This window comes from Glandiceps talaboti, chromosome 5, assembly GCF_964340395.1.
Source record: "Glandiceps talaboti chromosome 5, keGlaTala1.1, whole genome shotgun sequence".
NCBI lineage: Eukaryota > Metazoa > Hemichordata > Enteropneusta > Spengelidae > Glandiceps > Glandiceps talaboti.
The window spans coordinates 1,360,964-1,382,508 of NC_135553.1; the positions used below are offsets into that span (position 1 = coordinate 1,360,964).

At 34.4% G+C, this 21,545-nt stretch overlaps 2 protein-coding genes across 2 annotated transcripts in view; both read left to right on the plus strand.

The window, feature by feature from the left end:
- Positions 1-2,360: 2,360 nt before the first annotated feature.
- On the plus strand, positions 2,361-6,410 carry LOC144434836 (lysosomal proton-coupled steroid conjugate and bile acid symporter SLC46A3-like). Its single transcript, XM_078123348.1, has 5 exons — positions 2,361-3,366; positions 4,081-4,212; positions 5,015-5,098; positions 5,581-5,737; positions 6,326-6,410. Exons 1-5 carry the CDS (start codon positions 2,361-2,363, stop codon positions 6,408-6,410), a joined length of 1,464 nt encoding a protein of 487 aa, XP_077979474.1.
- A 6,721-nt stretch (positions 6,411-13,131) lies between these two features.
- Positions 13,132-21,545, plus strand: part of LOC144434912 (coiled-coil domain-containing protein 33-like) — a 45,529-nt gene continuing 37,115 nt past the window's right edge. Inside the window, exons 1-3 of the mRNA XM_078123433.1 lie at positions 13,132-13,260; positions 14,039-14,417; positions 19,303-19,838. Of these exons, the coding sequence (XP_077979559.1) occupies positions 14,150-14,417; positions 19,303-19,838 (804 nt within the window). The 5' untranslated portion in view covers positions 13,132-13,260; positions 14,039-14,149. The remainder of the gene's footprint in view (positions 13,261-14,038; positions 14,418-19,302; positions 19,839-21,545) is intronic.

Genomic DNA, 21,545 nt, shown 5'->3' on the forward strand with positions numbered 1-21,545 from the left:
CAAACAAAAACAGCATAACTGTATTCTTTTGTGTGAAATGATAACCTGACTGAGTTATTGCGAAACATATATAGACATTTAGGAGACTTCTAGCAACTGGGAAAATGAAAGAAAAAAATTGACGCTATTTTTCTTTACAAAACCAAAAGTGAATAACAAATTGAAAACATTCTAAGGTAAGATTCAAAAATCTCCCACGTGACAGGAGTCAATTTATACGGTGACGTATATTACATATCTGAAAGATGTCTAAAGAACTTTTGTGTAGTGCGTTGACATGTGTGGTGCTTTTTTGTGTGAAATAAAAACAATGATATTAACGTCATTAAATAATGAAATAAAATAAAATACTATCATATAAGGCAAGAGGGAAGAAAGATAACATTACAGTCGACAGATCTAGAGATACTTTAAACATCGGTTTATCTATTAACGAGACTACTGTATTTGGGGAAAACTTTCAGGACTCAGTCTATGAATGCCAACATTATAACACTTCGCATCTTACCCTAAACACCACTACTCGTGAGAGTGACGAAGCATCTGTGTAAAAAAATGAAAAAGTTTATATTTGCCGGAGAGGAAGGGGTATTATTTACAACTTTTTGACAAAAAGAGCAATATTTCAGAGGCTCAACCTGTGATGGCAGGAACAAAAATTGCTCTCAAATCTATGCTGTCATACTATTTGTATCACCCAAAGATATTACAGATAGCACAGACCACACCGGCCTGAGATGCCAGGTAACAGGTTCACTTAACGTTATTTGTATTTCAAATGTGTCACATGAAACGCCCATGAAATGGTCATTGATAATCGTTTTTACTTTGAGACCGTCGGATGTCAGCTCGGACATTTTGTTTCGTTTAGTTTGTGTAAAAACTAATCATCCGTTTTTATTTTCTTACACTTTTTTGATATTTTGGTGACGAAAATGCAATATTTCAAAAATCTTGGATAAGAATTATTGTTTTGCAGTATTTTCACCTGTAAAATATAAGATTTGAAAGAGATAACCAAAACTTTAAGATTATATTTATCACATTTGCTAAGAAAATAAAAACCCAAAATAGATCAGAAATTATCTAGAATACATTGCATCATATCGGTTACTATTATAATGCTAAATTTGGGGTATTCTATCACTGCCCATAAGGGATTGTGTATGATTTTCAAAGAGTACAACATCATGAACATGGAATGAACTTGAAGATGGCCCGGGAAGACAATAATATGTGGTGTTTGGGTAATTCACAGAAATCAATCATACACTCGGCCTTGCCCTGTATAGCATAAATGATAAGTAAAAATATACTAGTAAAAGAGTACATGTAATATAGCAACTCTTATTTCCCCAGGCTTATCAGATATTTCGACGAGACGTATTTGATCAGAGTGTATTTGACGATGCTGAATTCGAATTTGTACTTTACTTCAGTGTATATACACAATCTACTTTGCATACAATTACATAAGGGGTCAGAGTTCACAATAGAGTAAACTATACGACATGCCTTTTCAGTGTCTACATATCCATCATGCAGTTAGTACATGTACTACCAACAGAAACATCGAAGGTAAGATTGTTTACTCAAAAAACACATATCTGCATTATTTCGTCTGTTCTATTATTTGTTCACAGGACGATACTTATACGGTGGGCTAAGTGTGCTTTAAAAGAACATAAAATGACCTTCGACCTTTCTATTCCATGGTGTCATGTTTACGTGTATACAAGTAGTGACACTGACAAAATAACTTATATGACCAGTTCGGTGCATGGGACATATAATCAAACATGTAAAATGACTATGACACATACTGTGTACGTCTTGTAGGGGTTTTGTGACGTCACATTTACACCCGTTGATAGGATAATACCTGTTATTGAAAACATCAAATTGTGTGACTATATCAATGCTAAACTCGATGACCAATTAACAAAGAAACCTTTTTTAAGTCAATGTTACTGTATTCTCTGCGGCAATGAATTTGCTCTGCTATGCTACTCTGTCAGTCCACAGATTCATTCGTAACGTTTGCAGTTCGACAAAACAAGAGACTAGTTGCATAAAGTGTATGTGTATACATGGGGATACATCGAAACATTGATTTTTTTTTTCGGAAGAAAAATTACCTCATATGACATTTTGACATGTTAATGAACTATATTTTATTGGTTGATAATAAATCATTTAAATGTCTACAGTAGAATGACATATTTCTTTCTTTTCTCACCGTCTTTCAAAGTGGTCACCGGTTAAAGAGGTATGAAGTACCTGAAGTAGAGAGGAATCGTCTCATCTATCGCACAAAACGTTAGTTGACTACTGTTCGAGTACTTTCCCACCCCTACGCTATGGCCAGAGAATGTGAAAGTGATGATGAAACGGTGCCACTCATATCAACCGTGACACCAGATGACAAGCAACGTAAAGTACGACTCGTAACTGTAGAGCCAATTATATTCCTGTTCATATTTGGAAGGGCTATATACACTATTACGTTCCCCCAGTTCATAAAAGCTAGATTCGCGGCAGACTTCAATCTGTCCAGCGTTGATACATCCAATGGGACATGTTCGTTGAATAAGAGCTCTCCAAATTATCAAACACAAGAAGAAGTACAGCAACAAGCTACTTTATGGACTTTGTACCTGAACGCGACGTCTCAGTTTTTAGCGATGTTTACAGCTACGATCTTGTGTACTTACAGTGATCGAGCTGGGCGTAAATTACCAATCATTCTACCACCTGTTGGTGCTCTATTGAATGCATTGGTGTATTTGATCGTCATTCATTTCAATCTTCCGTTGTATTATCTTTTCATTGGAGCAGTTTTACAGGGGTTGGCCGGCGGACATACAACGGAACTGGCTGGTTGTTTTTCCTACCTGGCCGATATAACAGTTGAAGAAAAACGTAGATTTCGTTTTGGACTTCTCGATGTAACCTTTTACCTTGCCACTGCCATATCACAAGTTTTGACAGGCTATTTGATCGAAACATTTGGATTTGAGGTGCCATTTTGGATTATGTTTGCTGGCATGTTTGTAATCTTTTTCTATGCCTTGATATTTTTGAAAGAGAGTATACCTAGTACAAAAGTGTCTGCCTCGGATGATAACTCGAAATCGAAATTTCTACTGATTGAACTATTCAAGAACATCGGCAGATTATTCAAATCGAACGTTCGTGGCCGACGACTAGAGCTTATAATCGGCAACATCGTGTTACTTTTGCAGTTTTCAGGTCAGAGCGCTGCAACAAGTTTGTATGTACTTTACCTTCTTGATGTTCCTTTTTGTTGGTCACCGATTTTCGTAGGCTACTTCAATGCTATAAGAGTGTGTCTTCGTGCACCCGGTAAGTATTGCATGTTGTAAGTCTGTATGGCGTATTCGTTGTGCACTAACATTATATAGAACCTGGTCGCTTTACACTTTAACTTTATATCACACAGTCTTTATGCATTAAAGTGGCCATGTGGATGAGAATTTGGTATTTATTTGGGATTTTTATTTTATAAAACAGCTTCACCATATTTTTCTACTTGAAAAAATAATGTGAAATAACATATACCAAGTCCATGTTAGCAACTCAATAAACTGCAAAACATTAAACAATGTACGTACAATAACAAACATTTTACACATTGTTTAATGTTTTGCAGTTTATTGAGTTGCAAATATGGACTTGGTATATGTTATTTCACATTATTTTTTCAAGTAGAAAAACATAGTGAAGCTGTTTTATCAAATAAAAATCCCAAATAAATACCAAATTCCCATCCACATGGCCACTTAAATGGAATTAATGCCACGGTCAATGCTATGCTTTATATTGAACACCATTTTACAACATACTATCGGTATATGCTAGGAGAAAATGATAACATGATATTACAACGCCGCTTAATGGAATTTCGTATAGACAAGTTTATCGAACCAGCACAACGTTTCTATTCATAACTTCGATGACGGTTTTTTTCCTTGACACGTGCGAGGTGATGATTGATAACTTATGTTAAATTTCTTTATCAATATTATTTGATAAATGTGACTGTTTCGTTTTGTACAGGTATTCTAATTGGTAGCAAACTATTTCCACGTTGTTTGTCCGAATTGTCCACCGTACACGTCAGCCTACTTTCATTTATTTCCAGTTTTCTACTGTCTGCATTTGCATATAATGACGTCATGTTATTCACAGGTGAGTAAACTGGTGGCCATGATGTTGATCTATCATCTGATACCAACTATTACAATCAGCGCTTTCCTACACCAAGGTCACACAAATTGGTACCATTTTCCATACCCTCATCACCAACAATGCAGACAGATCCCTCGTGGAACATTTTTGCTTGTTTTGCCATTCTAAATATTGTTTATTTATTTGCCAGAGGTCGAAAAAACAACAACCAAATTTACATATCAAGTGAGGAAAAGGAAAAAATCAAGTAAACACATCGGCAATGAGAAAAAATATATATAGAATAATTTATATAAAATAACTTTAAACTTCTGACTGGACCACAAAAATAGTTTGTTTAAACTAGTCGAGTTCGCGGCCCAAGGAAAACATATACAGTAATATATATATATATATATATATATATATATATGTATATATATGTATATATATATATATATATATATATATATATATATATATATATATATATATATATATATGTATATATATATATATATATATATATATATATATATATATATGTATATATATGTATATATATATATATATATATATATATATATATATATATATATATATATATATATATATAATATATTTAATAACAGACCAAAACAAAAACAAAACAAAAAACATAGTCTCAGTGTTCTTTAATAAGTTCAAAATGACCAGTGAAGGAGTGGGTGGCATTTATGCGGTTACTGTGAACTATATGGGGTAGTACTATAGTATGTACGACTTGTTGATTAATATAACGGAATCTGACATAAAAGTTCTACTCTGGCACTTGTCTTTACAGTTCCAGCAGTTGCTTCAATAGCTTCTCTAACGTTGCCATTAGTACGTGCACGGTTGTCAAGACTGGTTGGGCCTTCAGAACAAGGTAAAAGAAGCACCCACATACGATGTCCATATTCACCCCCATCCCGACCCCGACCCCGACCCAGTATCAGAAGTGAATACTACAGAAAGTGCAAATAAACTTATCCCATACAGTAGTATGGGATATAAAACGTTATATTGTCTATAATATATCATACATCTGTAGGCTGTATTGAATTTTCACTAACTGCATAATTTTCACCATATACTACGGTTGTACTCGTATGTCGTGCATGTGTATGGGGTATGTGTGTATGTGTGTCACGTATGTATGCATATTATGTATGTATGTATGTATGTATGTATGTATGTATGTATGTATGTATGTATGTATGTATGTATGTATGTATGTGTGCGTGCGTGCGTGAATGAGTGCGTGCGTGCGTGCGTGCGTGCGTGCGTGCGTGCAACCCGTACTGAGAAATTCCACAACATAAATTCTTACATACATGTTATACACCATTTATTTACATTTCCTTTCAGGTGTGTTATTTGCCTGCATTGGTTGTGTGGAAGCGGTAGCTAACTTCATCGCACCGACTATCTTCAATGCTATATATGCAACAACTCTTGTATTTTTCTCAGGTTTTGCCTTCTTGACCTTGGCTGTCTCTCTTTTTATAGGCAACATCCTTATATGGTAAGTGATAATTTATTGGATTACCAAAATAAAGTGGGTTATTTGTAATGATTATATCTTATACCTTAATCTGTGGTTTTCATTTTGAGACTGTCAGTGTATTAGGAAGAGAATCGATACTTATGTTTTCAGTGCTTTCCTTGAATCTCAGACCATCAAAAGTCTGAGTTTGCTTGAATGGCAGTGAAGAACTTACAGCTCAATACCTATCATCATATATGTTGTTGGAAACAAACAGATTTGAACGAACAAACAAACAAACAGATTTGAACGAACAAACAAACAAACAAACAAACAGATTTGAACGAACAAACAAACAGATTTGAACGAACTCTTTCATGACATGTCAATGTTCTGTTAAACAGTTAAATTATATCCAGATCCATCAATAGTTTATAAAAATAACACCACATCAAACAGCACAATGAATAAGTTTTATTCCCGAATATTGAAGTACAATAAATGTTACTACAGATTGTGTTTCTCAATATAGTTACTAAAGATACCATTACTTGAGATTTATTTGTCATATTATTTTTCTGAAATTCACATTCATGGAATAAACTTTCTCCTGTCTTATATATACAGCCTGTTGCAGTGGAAAGAACGGAAACAGAAGCAGGAGTTACATTTACATGTTGAACCACACGAAAACACAGCCAAAATCAATTGAGTGCGCTTATAAAATTACAAAACATTTAAACTTAGAATATATACCAGGAATTGTGAGAAAAGCGACACAATTCATTCAGTAATGCAGAGGACAAAGCTCGAGCTCTGTCTTGAAGCTGACTGAATGTGTACAATGTCTGTAAAATACGTCGCTGGGGGCGTCCTTTCCATCCCTTCAGTGGACGGGATGAGAACAGTGACTACAATGGGCTATCTTTCTGTCTAACAATAGAGTCGAGTTTGAAACTTTGAGCAGCATATGATTAGAGATTAGTAAGTCTACCTATCAACACAATATTCAATTATAGAGCTTTAGTACAACGCTTCTCTTACTTCGTAATAGATGAACGTAGAGTAATAGTCAACGGGATCGAACATTTCCAGAACTTGTGGTATAAAGACTTAGACTGTATTTACACATTGAACACTGGGGGCGCTGTCTATAATTGATCGGTATATCGCAAACAGTTTGTTGTCAACAAAAACATTCGCAAGCCCCATCAAGGCAGATGAAATTTTCATATTGGCGAGTTTGAATTTATGAACAAGGACTGAATGCACACCTGGGGTTTCCTTAGTACATGGAATGTTAGATACATTTCGGAATAAAAGATTCTAGTAAGAGTTGAAATCCATCCACAGCTGTTTTGATGTCATGATGTTCGATTGATCGCACCTCTTAGCCTGTCTCAAGCTGTGCTAAAACAACGTACGTAAATTCCGATGAAAAGACTATAAAAGTCAAACTCATGCAGTCCTGGAAATCAGCTCAGTTTAGACTAATTTATAAAAATCGACACCATTTTTGGTTACCATGGTAGATTGAGATGTATGGGAGTACATCTTACAGTTATCTGTACCATCAACGTTGTTAGAGTCGTATGTGAATCCTAAACAATGTGTTGTGAATGTACATTGTCGACCACACGCAATAGGAGAATAACTCATTTTCGTGTCTAAAGTTTCTGTTGTATGTTCCTTATCTTCTTCGAGTTTTACGTAGTTGTTCTGTTTTGACACTATAAAGAACAAAAAGAAACCACAGTCAATGACAGCAGGTATTCTGGGAATAAATATCAAATGTAAACATTCACATTTTGCCATACATTAAGCTTGACATACATTTTTCTGTATATAAGATAACATCAGTACCAATACTAGTAGTGTAATGAGAATCTAAACTTAACCAATATGCTGTAACCATGGTAACAATTTCAATTAGCTGTTGCTTTCCCAAACTTAGTCTATTAAAATATGAACAAAATTAGTCTTTTTTGTTGTCAAATATTGCTATGATTTTAGACGGTAGTGAGATGAATAAATAAACGTGTTCAGAATGACTATATTTATTTATGCGTTTCATCAAAGTGACCTTTAATCCGTTAATGCCAAGTGGATTAAAATGATAAAGGTGTGATTAATATCCGAGATTTTAATTATTTACAATCGTTTAGACAATGAGAGCAAAGGAAAGGGAAGAAAACCTGTTCGTCAGACTGACAGTGCATGCAGTGATAACGTAGAACATAACTTGTATTGTGTAGTATTTTAAGGGAGCACAAACTTAGTTTATACGTTTTGGGCATAATATATGCTACATGTTTAAAAAGTCACACTCTCAGTATTGTATAGTCTGTAAAGTACGCCGTGATGGGGCGCCCTCACACATCGATATATTACATGCATGTACGTATATTGAATATGCAAACGGCATTCTATTTCATACGTGAGAGAAGGCCGGTGAGGGCGGAACGACACAACGATTCTTACAGCCTAAGTATTGCACGTCTTGAATTCCACTACAAACACACTACCACCCTTCTTATGTACCAGACACAAACACACAGACAATATATTCGGAAACAGAATATGAGATGATGAGAGCCAGACCCTAGACAAGCGGCTGGACCATTTATTCAAGATGTGAGAAATGAACTCATACAAGTATCATAAATGCACACTAGTGCTATACGTACGCAAACTTAACAAAAGTTGAAATAACAGTATGTCTTATTACTGTGCATGGTACAGAGCAAACCCGTCAACACCCTATCATGCCAGCCAGGAAAAACAGAGGTTAAAACCTTAACATACAAATTTGGAAAAAATCTCTGAAACCTGTAGTCCGTTTGCTTATGCATGATCGGGTTCAAGGTGTGGTGTTGGACCTCACCACAGTACCATGAAAACGTAAATTAAAACGAATTAACAATACGAAAGATATATATATATAGACTATGGCAATGGGAACGACCCCAATGTGATACATAATGGTATGTTACATTACTTGTAACTAAAAACACACAGGAAATGTGTCACTGCCAGAAAACGTCAGAACATGCGTGGAAAACGTGCACACTATTAAAACTGTGAAAACACGTGACATCAAGACAGTGATTTCGATACTATACTGACGAAACGTGCGAAATCATATTTACTGACGTTTTCCTAACCATCAATTGCAGTTGACTAAACTCAAACCTGGTATTAAGGTATAATTTGTAAACTATCCGATGACGGAATTTTTTATGTGTAAAAATGTCGAGGAAGTCCACACGTTAATATTGTAACAATGCAAGAAGACAATTGTAATTGTAATGACGTCATGGAAGGCATCCACCTACATTGACTTTATACTAAAATAGTTTAATCTATACGTGTTATGCAAGTATTTTCATTTGAGTAAAAAGATTATTAACTCAGCCTGTGCCACTTTAATTATAGTGACAAATGAAGTACAGCCAAGGAAATATAGCTTCACAGGGTATACGTTATATCACTCACAATACTACAGCAAGACATACACCAAATGATTGACACGTTATCACGATATCACAGCTAGACATACACCAAATGATTGACACGTTATCACGATATCACATCAAGACATTCACCAAATGATTGACACGTGAACATGATATCACAAGACATTCACCAAATGATTGACACGTTATCACAACAAGACATTCTCCAAATGATTGACACGATATCACAAGACATTCACCAAATAATTGACACGGTAACACGATATCACAGCAAGATAGCAAGACATATTGACACGTTTGAGTCTTACCTTTATTGGCTTTACATGCAGCTCGATACCTTGCATCGCATGATTTGTCTTGCCATACGCCATTATCATTGACTATAATCACGGCACAATTCTGATCCAGTCCTCCATTGGGTTGACTGTTTTTCCAATTGAAATATACAGTATCTGTATCACTTGACGCATACCTCCATACCCCTTCAACATTGAGGTCATTTTGACCAAGCCAATAACCAAACCTATTAGATTACAACGTATAAAATTTATATAGAACAATTCTAAAACAAAGTATGATGGACTTCTGACAGCTCCCGTTACCATGGTTACTGTTGTCTGCATACAAAGAGTGACGTTGTGGGGCCCATAGCTCTGGTGCAACTTTTCACGATAAGAAAATGTACCAAACCATTGGAATTCACCTTCCTACTCACTCGCCCACTTCAGAATAATCAGACTTGAAATGATAATGACAAAACAAAACGTACAGACTGAACGCGCCATAATTTCATAAAACTTGTTCGTGGAGTACTTCTTAACAGGTGGTTTTGTGGAATGATCCGAGAACGGACATTATATCGGGACTGGAATTGCATGTTTTCAACGTGTTCCAATCCCTGAAGTAAAAGGAATCTCTGCACAGAGTGCGTATATGGTGAATAGTCGTTGAACGTATCTTTTGCCTGATGTCTGCATGCTTTGGTGTCTATGGTACGTTCATCGTCTTAAAAGCGGTGCTCATGGTTTTGAAAGAGTGAACTGTGTGCACTCTTGGACAATGTTAACTTGCCAAACGAACAGTTTTGTTACAGTATCTAATGTCAACAACCGGAAGTAAATAAGTGTTACAGCGCTCCAATTTTGAAGCGATAGCTCCGCTCTATTTATATACAAATGTAAGACTATGGTTACTATATATGTAAACTAGTCTCAGCACCCTCTGATTGGCTCGAGTAATCTGTGCACCTGTCTATCATTCTCTCTTTGTTCTAACTTTAGTGACCACACTTCAACACCTGAGCGCTGGTGACTGACACCAGTCCCTTGGGAAGGCTGCTAGTAACAGTTACTGGGGAAAAACAAGTTGACCATATTTTCTCTTATTTTCCTTAAAATTTGAAATGAATAATAAATTCACACCATTTGAAGATTATGAGACAAAATAAATCTGCCAAGGGATTGTGCTAGTCTAGTTTATAGCTCAATTGTTTGATAAATATTTCGTATATTCGAATGGATGTACTCCGCCACATCAATGCATGATAGTCGTGGACCAACTGGCGTTTAACTACTGGTGACAAAATTCATTTAGTAACAAGGATAGTCACTAGAGGAATGTAGTTGTGTGTATATTAGAGTGACATGTAATGTGAAGAGGAATACTGGTATAACTACGTAGTCAACAAGAATTAAAACCTTGCGACCTACACTGAATTTTCCTTCAGTTTTCGAAATACGTAAGCATTTTCGTCATCATCCATTACATCAATGAGATCACCTCCCTCTAATTGGCACACTGCCCTGGCTTCCAACCAAGTATATCTGGTCCCAGTAAATCGGTAACAAACGAAAGGGTTTGGTCCAGGGATATAACCAACTTGACAACCTAGGAAACAATAATAATGTGATACAGCGATGAAGTTAAATCTTTAAACAGCTATGGAATGATCATATCAGAATGGTCAACCCGTACTTCTATCCCAACAAAAAATAAGAACAAATAAACAATGTATACAATCTATTTTATAAAATTCATTAAGGTATGCTTATTTTTGAATAATAATACATTTAGCTCCCGATCCCGTGCATAGCTGAAAGTAATCAGCTTGTATATATTTGAAGACGTTCAAGAGAAATTCCTTTAAAAAGAAAACTCTGCTACCGTTTTTACGATGTATTGCATCATAACTTTAGGTGCGACAATGACATCATACACTGTACTGTCACATTTCAGTATGTGTCTGGAAAATGTTTATTACATGTATTTTCGGCATCGATGACTTTTCAAGGAGATGACAGTGTTTATTCATCAACTGCAACCAACAGTTTGATAATGTCATTCAGCAAATACATTACAACTTAAACTATATTTGCCCACTAGTTTCCTTTATTTAATAGCTTGTTGACGTTACATGATTGACAGTTACATGATTGACAGTTACATGATTGCCAGTTACATGATTGACAATTACTTGAAATTGACAGTAACATGATTGATAGTTACATGATTGACAGTTACATGATTGACAGTTACTTGATTGACAGTTACTTGATTGACAGTTACTTGAAATTGACAGTTACATGATTGATAGTTGCATGATTGACAGTTACTTGAAATTGACAGTAACATGATTGACAGTTACATGATTGACAGTTACATGATTGACAGTTACTTGAAATTTACAGTAACATGATTGACAGTTACATGATTGAGAGTTACATGATTTGTTATATGTTGACAGTATTTGTTGTTGTCATATTTGTCATTTGTCTTTCATTGTTTATCTGTTCAAACTAAGCTGTCAACGTACGTACCTGTAGATGCATGGCTTGACATCATAGTGAAGTTAAAGATATAACAACAGAGAGTGAATTTAGTCGTTAGGTGTTTCATGGTTGGACATCTGTTTAGTATGATTAAATCGAAGTGATGTTATGTTTTAAAGAAGAGTGTGTAGAATGGTAACACCCACGACTAGAAGCTGAAAACATAAAGAATTGTTTTATCCAATCCACATCACTTCTTTGTAGCGTTGCCAAGCAATCGTCGTTGCCTTGACAACCAAGTTAGCTTTTAGTTTTATACATTAGCAGATGCATTATTCTTTGCATTTGACTATATCTATTCTATTCCCACTTTAGAAATGTCTGACGTTAAGTTTCCTTTATGAACAAAATGCACACGGCTCCCACCTAGTTAAATTTTAATCCATGGGCTGTTTCATATACATAACGCATCCTTTACATTGTCGGATTATGGTTTTGATAGTACACATCCACTCGTCTGTATTGCTCAAATACAAGGGTTATAATTAACAAAACTCTAGCAGTTGAACTATTATTTTTATCCCCGTCATATTCACTTGTCTGTTTCTTATCTGGTTTTGTAATTAAAAGTAATCACCCCCATTCTTATATACTACTTTATTCTTTTATGAAAAAAATCAATTCTGATATCACTCTGTTTGTTTATATAAATATAGAAAAAAAACACCCATAAGAGTAAATATTTCAAATCATTTATTCGAAATTAAAATCTTTATCTGCAAAAATTAATTGATGTATAAATCCACATTCGCTTAATAAACAAAACATGTTTCCGCAAAGTTGTTCATAAAAACGTTTTCCTTCCATAACCGGTCATAACTTATATAAGCAACTTTGCCTCCATAGATATTCCACAGATAAACAAACCATTTTCTCTCCCTCGCATCCAAAAATCACGTACAAAAATTTCCTATTCCTACATGCATACTCTTGATTGATTCGATGAACTTTGAACCAATGACATCCACTGTAGCTCTACATATCATACCAAGCGTCGCTATGGTCGCCATGGCTGCAAAGTGGGCAATGAAGTCATCATTGATTGGTTGACCTTCTGTGCCCCCATGCAATTTGCATAAATTATCCGCCATGATAGTTTGGCAAACAAGGCAACACAAAAGCAAATTCAACAATATATAGAAGAAAAGGAATGCAAGTTGGCTGTCAAGAAAACAGTTCACCAATGTATTATTGCTACAGCGGCAACTATTACAGACCAAAATAGGTTGACCTGACTGGAAAGTGGAGAAACATTGAGGTAAGTTTACAGTGTTTTCTGTAATTTAGCATTATTTGACATTAGAATGGTCGGATTGTCAGATCAAGTGACTGCACTAACTTCGCTCTCTCAATTCGATTTGTTATCGTTCAGCGGAGATTAGTCTATTGACTGCATTAAATGACTTAAACCTTTGTCAATCAAACATTTATTCAGTAGTCAATGGATTTTCTTCTTTGAAAAGAACTCCGGCGACGGTATCAAATATATAACGTTATATACCGTTATACGTCCAATGTGACCTATTCACTGATTCAGTCAATCTGCAACTAAACAGTACTTTCCTTAGTCCCAGAACAGTGGTAACGGTAGTACAGAAGTGAATTCGCTACTTGTTGCTGCTAACGTTTAACAGTTAACTTCAATGAAATTATCGGCCATGTTGAATCTATGTTCCTTACAGGAGAATTAAATTGCTTCTATTGTGTTTAACGAGTACAATTTCACTCATGTTTTTAACAGTTCCCACAACACAGTCTGGATCGATTGTTCACAGAGTGTACTATATAGCTATAATTAACGTGTGAATTGATCAGTCCCGCCTTTAATACATCAGACGACGAAAACCGCATGATATAATGAACTTGAACTGGTGTGCGAGTTAATTAATACATGAAGGCTGGTCAACCTTTCCAGAATTTTGATATTTTAGCATTGAAATTTATGTGCCGGCCAATGGCCATGCCATGAGACAAGTGCCTGTTTGGTTTTAGTTGAGGAGTTCACTTATCGTTTATCTATGATGTGATTTTTACAGGTATAAACATTCCGTCGTTGCTCATGGTGCCGTAACAATAGGTTTGTAACGGCATAACACAACTGGACTTTCACCCGGGCTGGTGCATTTGACATTTGTGATAATCCAAACATGGCAGTCAAGATAGAAACCAAAAATTTGGACTTTGAGTTCCAAATCACTGACGTTACGTTCAATGTGAATGGCAAATATTACCTGAAACTAACAGTTGATAACAGTGCTGCTGAAAATGTGGATATGGGAGGTGTGACAGTGAGATCGGAGAGAGATGGTGAACCAACTAACGACTACACTGCAAACACTGATGAAATTGAGCAAGAAGATAAAGAAGTACTTTACACTTTCAAAAATGATACATTTATTTTTAATCTTCCCAAAGGTAAGCATAAATTAACTTTATCTGTCAGTGTTTTTGCTTTGGTTTTATTACCCTGGTAACATAGAAATTGGGGAAATAGCTTCTATTCATATTTCCATTATTTTATTGTAATTTTTTCCCAGTACAGCAATTAATTTGGTCCAAGCTGTAACTGTAGCTTATTTTGCTTAGTCAGAGTATAAAAATACAAAAGACTTACATAAAACTTAATTTGATAGTGGTAAATTATGTTAGATAGGCTGTCTTTCTCATTGTCTTTGAAAGTAAGGGATGGACAATTTCAAATTTAGTACTTGGACATAATGCATAATCTTGTCTCCATCAAGTGACCTAAGCTGTGAACGGTTGTCTTGGTTACCCAATCTCAGTGTGCCTGATCAATGCCGATGCCAATAAAAGGTAGTTTAGCAAAGACTTGGTAATCAAGTATGTGTTATTATTGTAAATAATAAATTATGTAAGTAGATTACCATCATGTCAAGTCTGGATTCCAAATAAAAGCTCTGCCAGTTTTAAAAATTATTTAGACATATTTCAGTAAATACCAAATTTGTTAAAAAATATATTCAAAGTTATTGTCATATTTATGTATGTTTCTCGTGAAATTATGTTAAATTCAATCCAGTGACAGTGATTGGGCCTCTTTTTAATTCATCCTACCTTGATGTAAGAATGAGAAATCTAAGATCAACAGCACCAGAAAAAGAAAATTTTTGTTTTTTGACTATTTCTTCATGAACAGTTTATTCATACACAAGCTTTCTTCTTCAACTTTTGATTGAGCAAATCAGTTGTCCTTCTTCAGTGTCTAACTGGAGCTGATAGAATGATCCAAATTGCTGGAGTGGAGGTGTTGAGTAACCAGAGGTGTGAATAGGTTAGCTTTGATGTATGTAAATTCAGGTGTGAATGAACTTGTCAGTTATGTATGTCTAACTGTCCACCTTCTGTGATGATGTCATGGTAGATTGGTGGAATGTCATATTTTCCTACATTGGCATTAAGTGATGGATTGTTGACTTTGATGTACATGGCCTCAAATAGTCTTCCATGTTTTGTTTCCTTTCGATGATAGGGCCTGCTGGTCTCCCCTATATAGAAGGCACTGCACCCTGGTGTAGAGCAAAATATTTTGTAGATAACGTCTTTTAATGCATCAAATGAAATTTATCAAATGTATCAGACAGTTTTATGTCATGTTAAAAACAGCACTTCTGTACAAGTGGAAGTCATCCAGTCATCCTTGAATAACTCATAGTACCATTGCAAATATAAAATAGTAAATGATAGTAGAATTGATAGCAATGAATTCTGTGGTTTTACCAATTGCTGCCACTAGAGGGCATGCTTTATTTGAAAGGTCTACATACCGTTGATTTCAGCTATAAGTCATTGTAACAATTATTCACATCCCAAACACAAATGCGATTACAAACAACAGCTTGGAGGAAATAATTCTATTAAAAAATGTGCAACATATGGCAGATTTTACTTTTAATCTTTTTACTGGTAAATATAGCATTGTGGACCAGATTTGATTTAGTTGGACTTATAACAATCATACACAGAGACATGATAGTCATATAAAAATCTCATACAGACGTTGTTAATGTAATTTTATTGAAGCAAAGGGGGTTATCAGCAAAGTATCAAAAGTGTTGTTTGCAGCAAAAATAATAATTTTATAGTATGCATATTTGTTTATTATTATGTTGTCACACCTCCTAAGAGATGAATGAGTGAAAGAATGAATGAATGACTGAAATTTATTTCACCAGATAACAAAAATAAGCTACACTTTCAAAGAACTTACATATGATACAAATATACAAAATGAATACAAAAGAAATACATAAATGTATGTCAAAGTGAGAAAAATTGGCATTCCTGTGAGTCACCACAAAGTAAGAGATAGGGGAACACTAAATTTTGGTGCATCACTAGAAATTGTGTGCATCATTTGCACGACAAAATTGACTTAGAGCACACTGCTTATCAGTGGAACCATATTGCATAAATAGGATAATTCTTTTGTTGAAATTCTGGACTAACAATTCAAAAGCTCAGCCAGGTAACTGTTTTTTGCACCATGAGTTTAATCTTAATTCAAAAGAATATTTTTAAGAAATATCAATAATATATTTAAAGGTTATTCCCCACATAGGTTTTGACCTTCAGTAGCAGTTGCATTGCAATTTATGGATAATTAAAATCCATCAGAAAATGTCAGCTTTCATGATGGGTTTATACCATAATGGTTTATTTTGTAGACAACTAAATTACAGTATTAAACTTTGACATGCTATCTGTCAATCTAGTGAAACCCAATAATGGTTAATGCATATTCTATTGAAAATGTATAATATAGGCTTTTTAGGGAGCGGAGCATAAAGGAAATATATTGTTCAAACACTAAATGTACGTTAAATGAAGACATAGCAGAAATAGGACAGTTAGGTCGAATCTGCCTACACAGTTGCATAGCAGATACAACTTTACTGCACTGACGCAACGAGGAAGAGACAAAGAATTCTGACTTTCATATTTATGGACCTAAATTGACACCAATTACAGAGTTTGTCAGGTTAAATCATTTATATGTTTATATACAAATTATTGTTATCACTAATGTGCCAGTCAGTCAAAAGTGGGAAGACTATTCAATATTCAAATAGATGTCCATTATTTTACCATAGCCAAAGTTATTTCTGTCTCATATCTGTAGACAATTTATTTGAATGTATTCACATTGTATTCATGATTAACATTATTATAACAAATTTTCCTTTTTAAAACTGTCATGTGTAGCTCAATTAATGTTCTGTATGTGTTATATGGACCATTACCTTCATTTAAAACTCTGCCTTCATTTATAATTCTAAATTACCCTTTTGAAATAGTTCAATGATGTTTTTGGCAACCGTTAACAAAAGTGGAAAGCTATTCAATATAACATTAAAATAAATAAATGTTTTTATCTTAACCAACATAGTAGAACTTGCTTTTTACTAAGCATTTCCTACCAAATCATCAGAAAATGTTATTGTACTTATTTTAGACCAGAGAAAACATTAGAATTTGGTGTAAAAAAATTATCTCATTAACAAAATTTCTAAAAAATAAAATTATCAAATGTTTTATTCAGTGCATCTGTAAAGTGTATATAGGGGTCATGTGACTACTATGTCATTCCATTAGATTCAATTTAACAATTATTTCCAATTCCCTGTAGTGAATTCTGTCTCCTAATGAACAATCTTTTCTGACTGACTTTTGTGTGTATCCACTACACTTCACTGGTTCTGTTCTGATTAGATTAAATTGCTTTAAATGGATTCCCCAAAGTGGTAGTTGTGTGCAGTGATGTAGCTCATTTTCAAAGTAGGTGGACTCATAAATCTGGCCAATGAATGAAATAAAGAATTCTGAAACAAATTCCTGAAAAAGTATGTGGCAAACAATTTCTAATTCACTAAAACTGACTCATATCTGGGATGTAGATAAGGTAGGTGTCACGCAAAAACAACCAGGCTATAACACTTTTTCAGGAAATTCTTTATTTCATTCTTTGGGCAGATTTATGAGTTTTGTTTCTACGTAATATCACCCACTTTTCACATTTTACTCAGCACTCTCGTGTGGCTCTGTCAGATGTATGTAACAAGCGCTCACAATAGAACAAGTGACAGTAAATGTAAGAGCAAACAAGAAATCACGACATGTACACTATACTCGGATTTTAATCAGATTGTGGTTGGAGAATCAATTCTAATTAACACTTTGAAGTGGGGACAGGACTATGGTTGCTTATTTTAAGAGTGTGAATACTAGTAGTTAGAAGAAAGACTACATTAAAACCAGTTGTTAAACAGTACATATTACATTTGAATTGTTCAAATATATGAAGCAGAAAGAATACCAAAATTAAGTTAACAGCAGTAGACAGTGTAGGTTTTGTAAGAAGGATCCAAATGTTTGTAAAAGTAATCATGAAACTTTCATTCATGTCTCCTATAATGTATGCCAGATGGATTGTATGTTATCTTAATATCAAGAAATCAACAAATCTTACTTTGTAAACATTTTGTTATATGTTGTAGGACAAGGAAAATTTCTGTCATTTATTTCAAGAGTTTACAAAGACTAACATCTGATATTTTATATTACAAAACGAATATACATGTATTGGCAAGTTAAGGTGATATATTAAGTCTTGTCCACTAGGGGGCGCTCTTCAGATTAGCCATCCATCAAGTTGGCCTTCATACAAAGTATATCATTTGAATAAAGGCCAAACTATTCGTGGGTTTCAATTGACATCTTCACATATTCTTCAAGAGTTACCAGTAATCAAATTTAAAATTGTCAAGATGTAAAAAAAATGAATCTATTGATATATCATGTGAATATATTGTTAATATCATAATGCCTATTGTAAGTTCTTAGAAAAAGTATTTTGTTAAGTTTTAGTTTAATCATGCTGGGAAACAAAATAGTTTATGTTATAGTTAGGTAGGTATGTATGGAGCTGGTGTAATTTGTATGATGTTGAAAATGATGTGTATTTTAATTTCAATTCTTGGTACCTGCAATAGTATTTCATTTCAAGCTAGCGAGTCAAAATAGAAGAAGGTCGGTGGACTTATTCTCAAAAGTGTCTTCAGTAAATGAAACATGTGACCAAGACATTGAATAATTGTGATTTCTATGGCACATTGAGAGAAAAATTATATTTTAGGTACCAAGAATTCAATAATATATTTTTACATGAATAGTCAAAAAGTCACTTTATATTATTGCGATAGAAGTTTGATATAAAAGTATTTGATATCTTAACGAATGGACTCAAATCAAAGTTGTTGGTTTCAACTTTTTGTTTTTGTAGGATTCTGTAAGAATGATGCTAAACATGATGTAGTCCTGATAGTAGAGGCATTTAAAGTTGATGACGACAGTGGTGACTTTGAGAAAGCTGGTGAGGGCAAGTTTGCTATTTATCCCAGAACAAATGAGCCCAAGATTAATCTGTATGCCCGGAAGGGGGAGGATATGTATAACTATAGTGGGATTATGACGTTATTCCGGACTCTTACAAAGGAACCAATATCCATGCACTGTGGTAGACTGAAATATACTGTATCCATGAGAGAAGGTGCCCCACCAGGAGCATCACCACAACCACCATCGCCGGAACGTGAACCAACACCACAACCAGTCAAAGAACCGACCCCACCACCAAAAACACCAACACCACCACCCAAAGAACCAACTCCCCCACCCAAAGAACCTACCCCACCACCACCACTCCCACCGCCACCTCCACCTCAAGAACGGAAAAAAAGTCCACAAAGTAAAAAAGTACCTGATGATCCAAGATTAGTTATTCCGTCACCAACACCACCACCAGGACCTGGTGAAAGAGTAAGTAAGATTTAATACTAAGTTTGAAATGATGGCCTCCTTGTAGTGATAGAATTAAGTAGTTGAAAGATGCACTCGCTGCAACTGGAATGTTTTTTGAAAATATTTTGCTAGGTACAATAACTTACTTGTAATATCGTACACTGTGAACAATATTGCATATCCTGTGGATATAAACCTCTTTTTTGTAGCTGTATACATGAAAATCAAATCAAGTTGATTTTCAGATCCATACCCAAAATGCAGCGATCACTCACAATCTCAACCTGCTTATGGATTATATTAAAGTTAAACACTGGTTAACATCTACAATGTCTAATTATTAGAATTTTAACAATTTTAAGTGAATATGTTGTTGTTGTCTGATCAAAAAATGATACTCCAGTTATACCAGATGCATGGATAGATTTAAAACCAAGATTTAAACTTGCCACTACACTACCTACAAATAATTGTAGATACTTCATGTCTTGGTACTTCTCCCCAGTCCACATTGATACATGTAGATTTGAAATAGTAGACAGAAATAATACTAATGAATTTTGTTGTAATGTATAATATTTTACAAACATGCTGTAAGTACAACACAGCAGGGTTCTAAAATTGGGTAATGTTCACATAAACATGTTGTAAGTACCATACAACACAGCCAGCACAGTACAGTGGTGTTTTATTTCAAGTCATGATTATTGAAGCATGTAATTGTAGTGATTGTGTGAAATTAATCCCTGATGGCAGTCAATGCAGGTAACAACACTCACCTTGTAACTAGGACATGATTATAAACAAGTTACTAACCCATGATTACCAACATTTAAAAAACCATGTATAACTTGGCAGAAAATTACAACAAATTCGACACAAAATCATGTATATTGCAACTTCATGGTATGAATTGTATTAAAGTTATTTAAAGTTATTTAAAGTTATATAAAGTTGTTATAATGACTTTCAAGATAAAGCAAAATATTTAGACTTTAGAAAAAAAAATGACAATAAATTCGCTAATAGAAAACAATTGTTAACATTTTACAGAAATTTAATTAAGGACATTGTCATAAATAGTTCAATAAATGAAAGGTCTTAGAAGAATTATAGATTTCTGTTCAAGGAAAATATACTATAGTTTTATTTATTTCTTTTTTATTTTTGGTGGGTTTATTTGATTATCATATTAAACACCTTCAGTACATCAATCTTTTAAGTAAGGCTTTTATCTCTACTCATCTTTGACTCATAGTGACATCATTTGCACCCTATGTCACTTGAATTTTCCGTGGTTGAACCTAGAAACATTTTGTCAATTGCCAGACATTGCTTCTTGTAAACTGAGCACCCATAGTGATTTAAAAAACCAAAATCAATAAATGGCTAAAGTCTATTCTGTGTAACTATGATATAGCTGAGTTCTTCAGTTATTTCCCTGTAGTACACAAATCCAGATTTTTCCTTTCTATTTTGTCAGACCCCTGATTAACAAAAACCCTGTTTAGCATGATTTGTGTGATCCAGTAACAATAATATCTGTTTTCCTCATAGTTTATATCTTAATTGTACCAGTCAAGTGTTTACTTGTTAAGTTCATATTGATGTGTTCTGCTTCATTTAAATATCTAATTACATGTCCATCAAAAGGAGTACTGTATACTCTGTACACCCCACTGTATAAACACTGTAACTAGCCTATTTGTTGTTTCTTTTCAACAA

Bases quoted from the DNA above. Each gene is read 5' to 3' on its own strand.
- LOC144434836 (XM_078123348.1), top strand. From the start codon at position 2,361: ATGGCCAGAGAATGTGAAAGTGATGATGAAACGGTGCCACTCATATCA. The intron at 3,367-4,080 runs GTAAGTATTGCA...CGTTTTGTACAG, and splicing joins AGTGTGTCTTCGTGCACCCG to GTATTCTAATTGGTAGCAAA. The intron at 5,099-5,580 runs GTAAAAGAAGCA...ATTTCCTTTCAG, and splicing joins GGTTGGGCCTTCAGAACAAG to GTGTGTTATTTGCCTGCATT.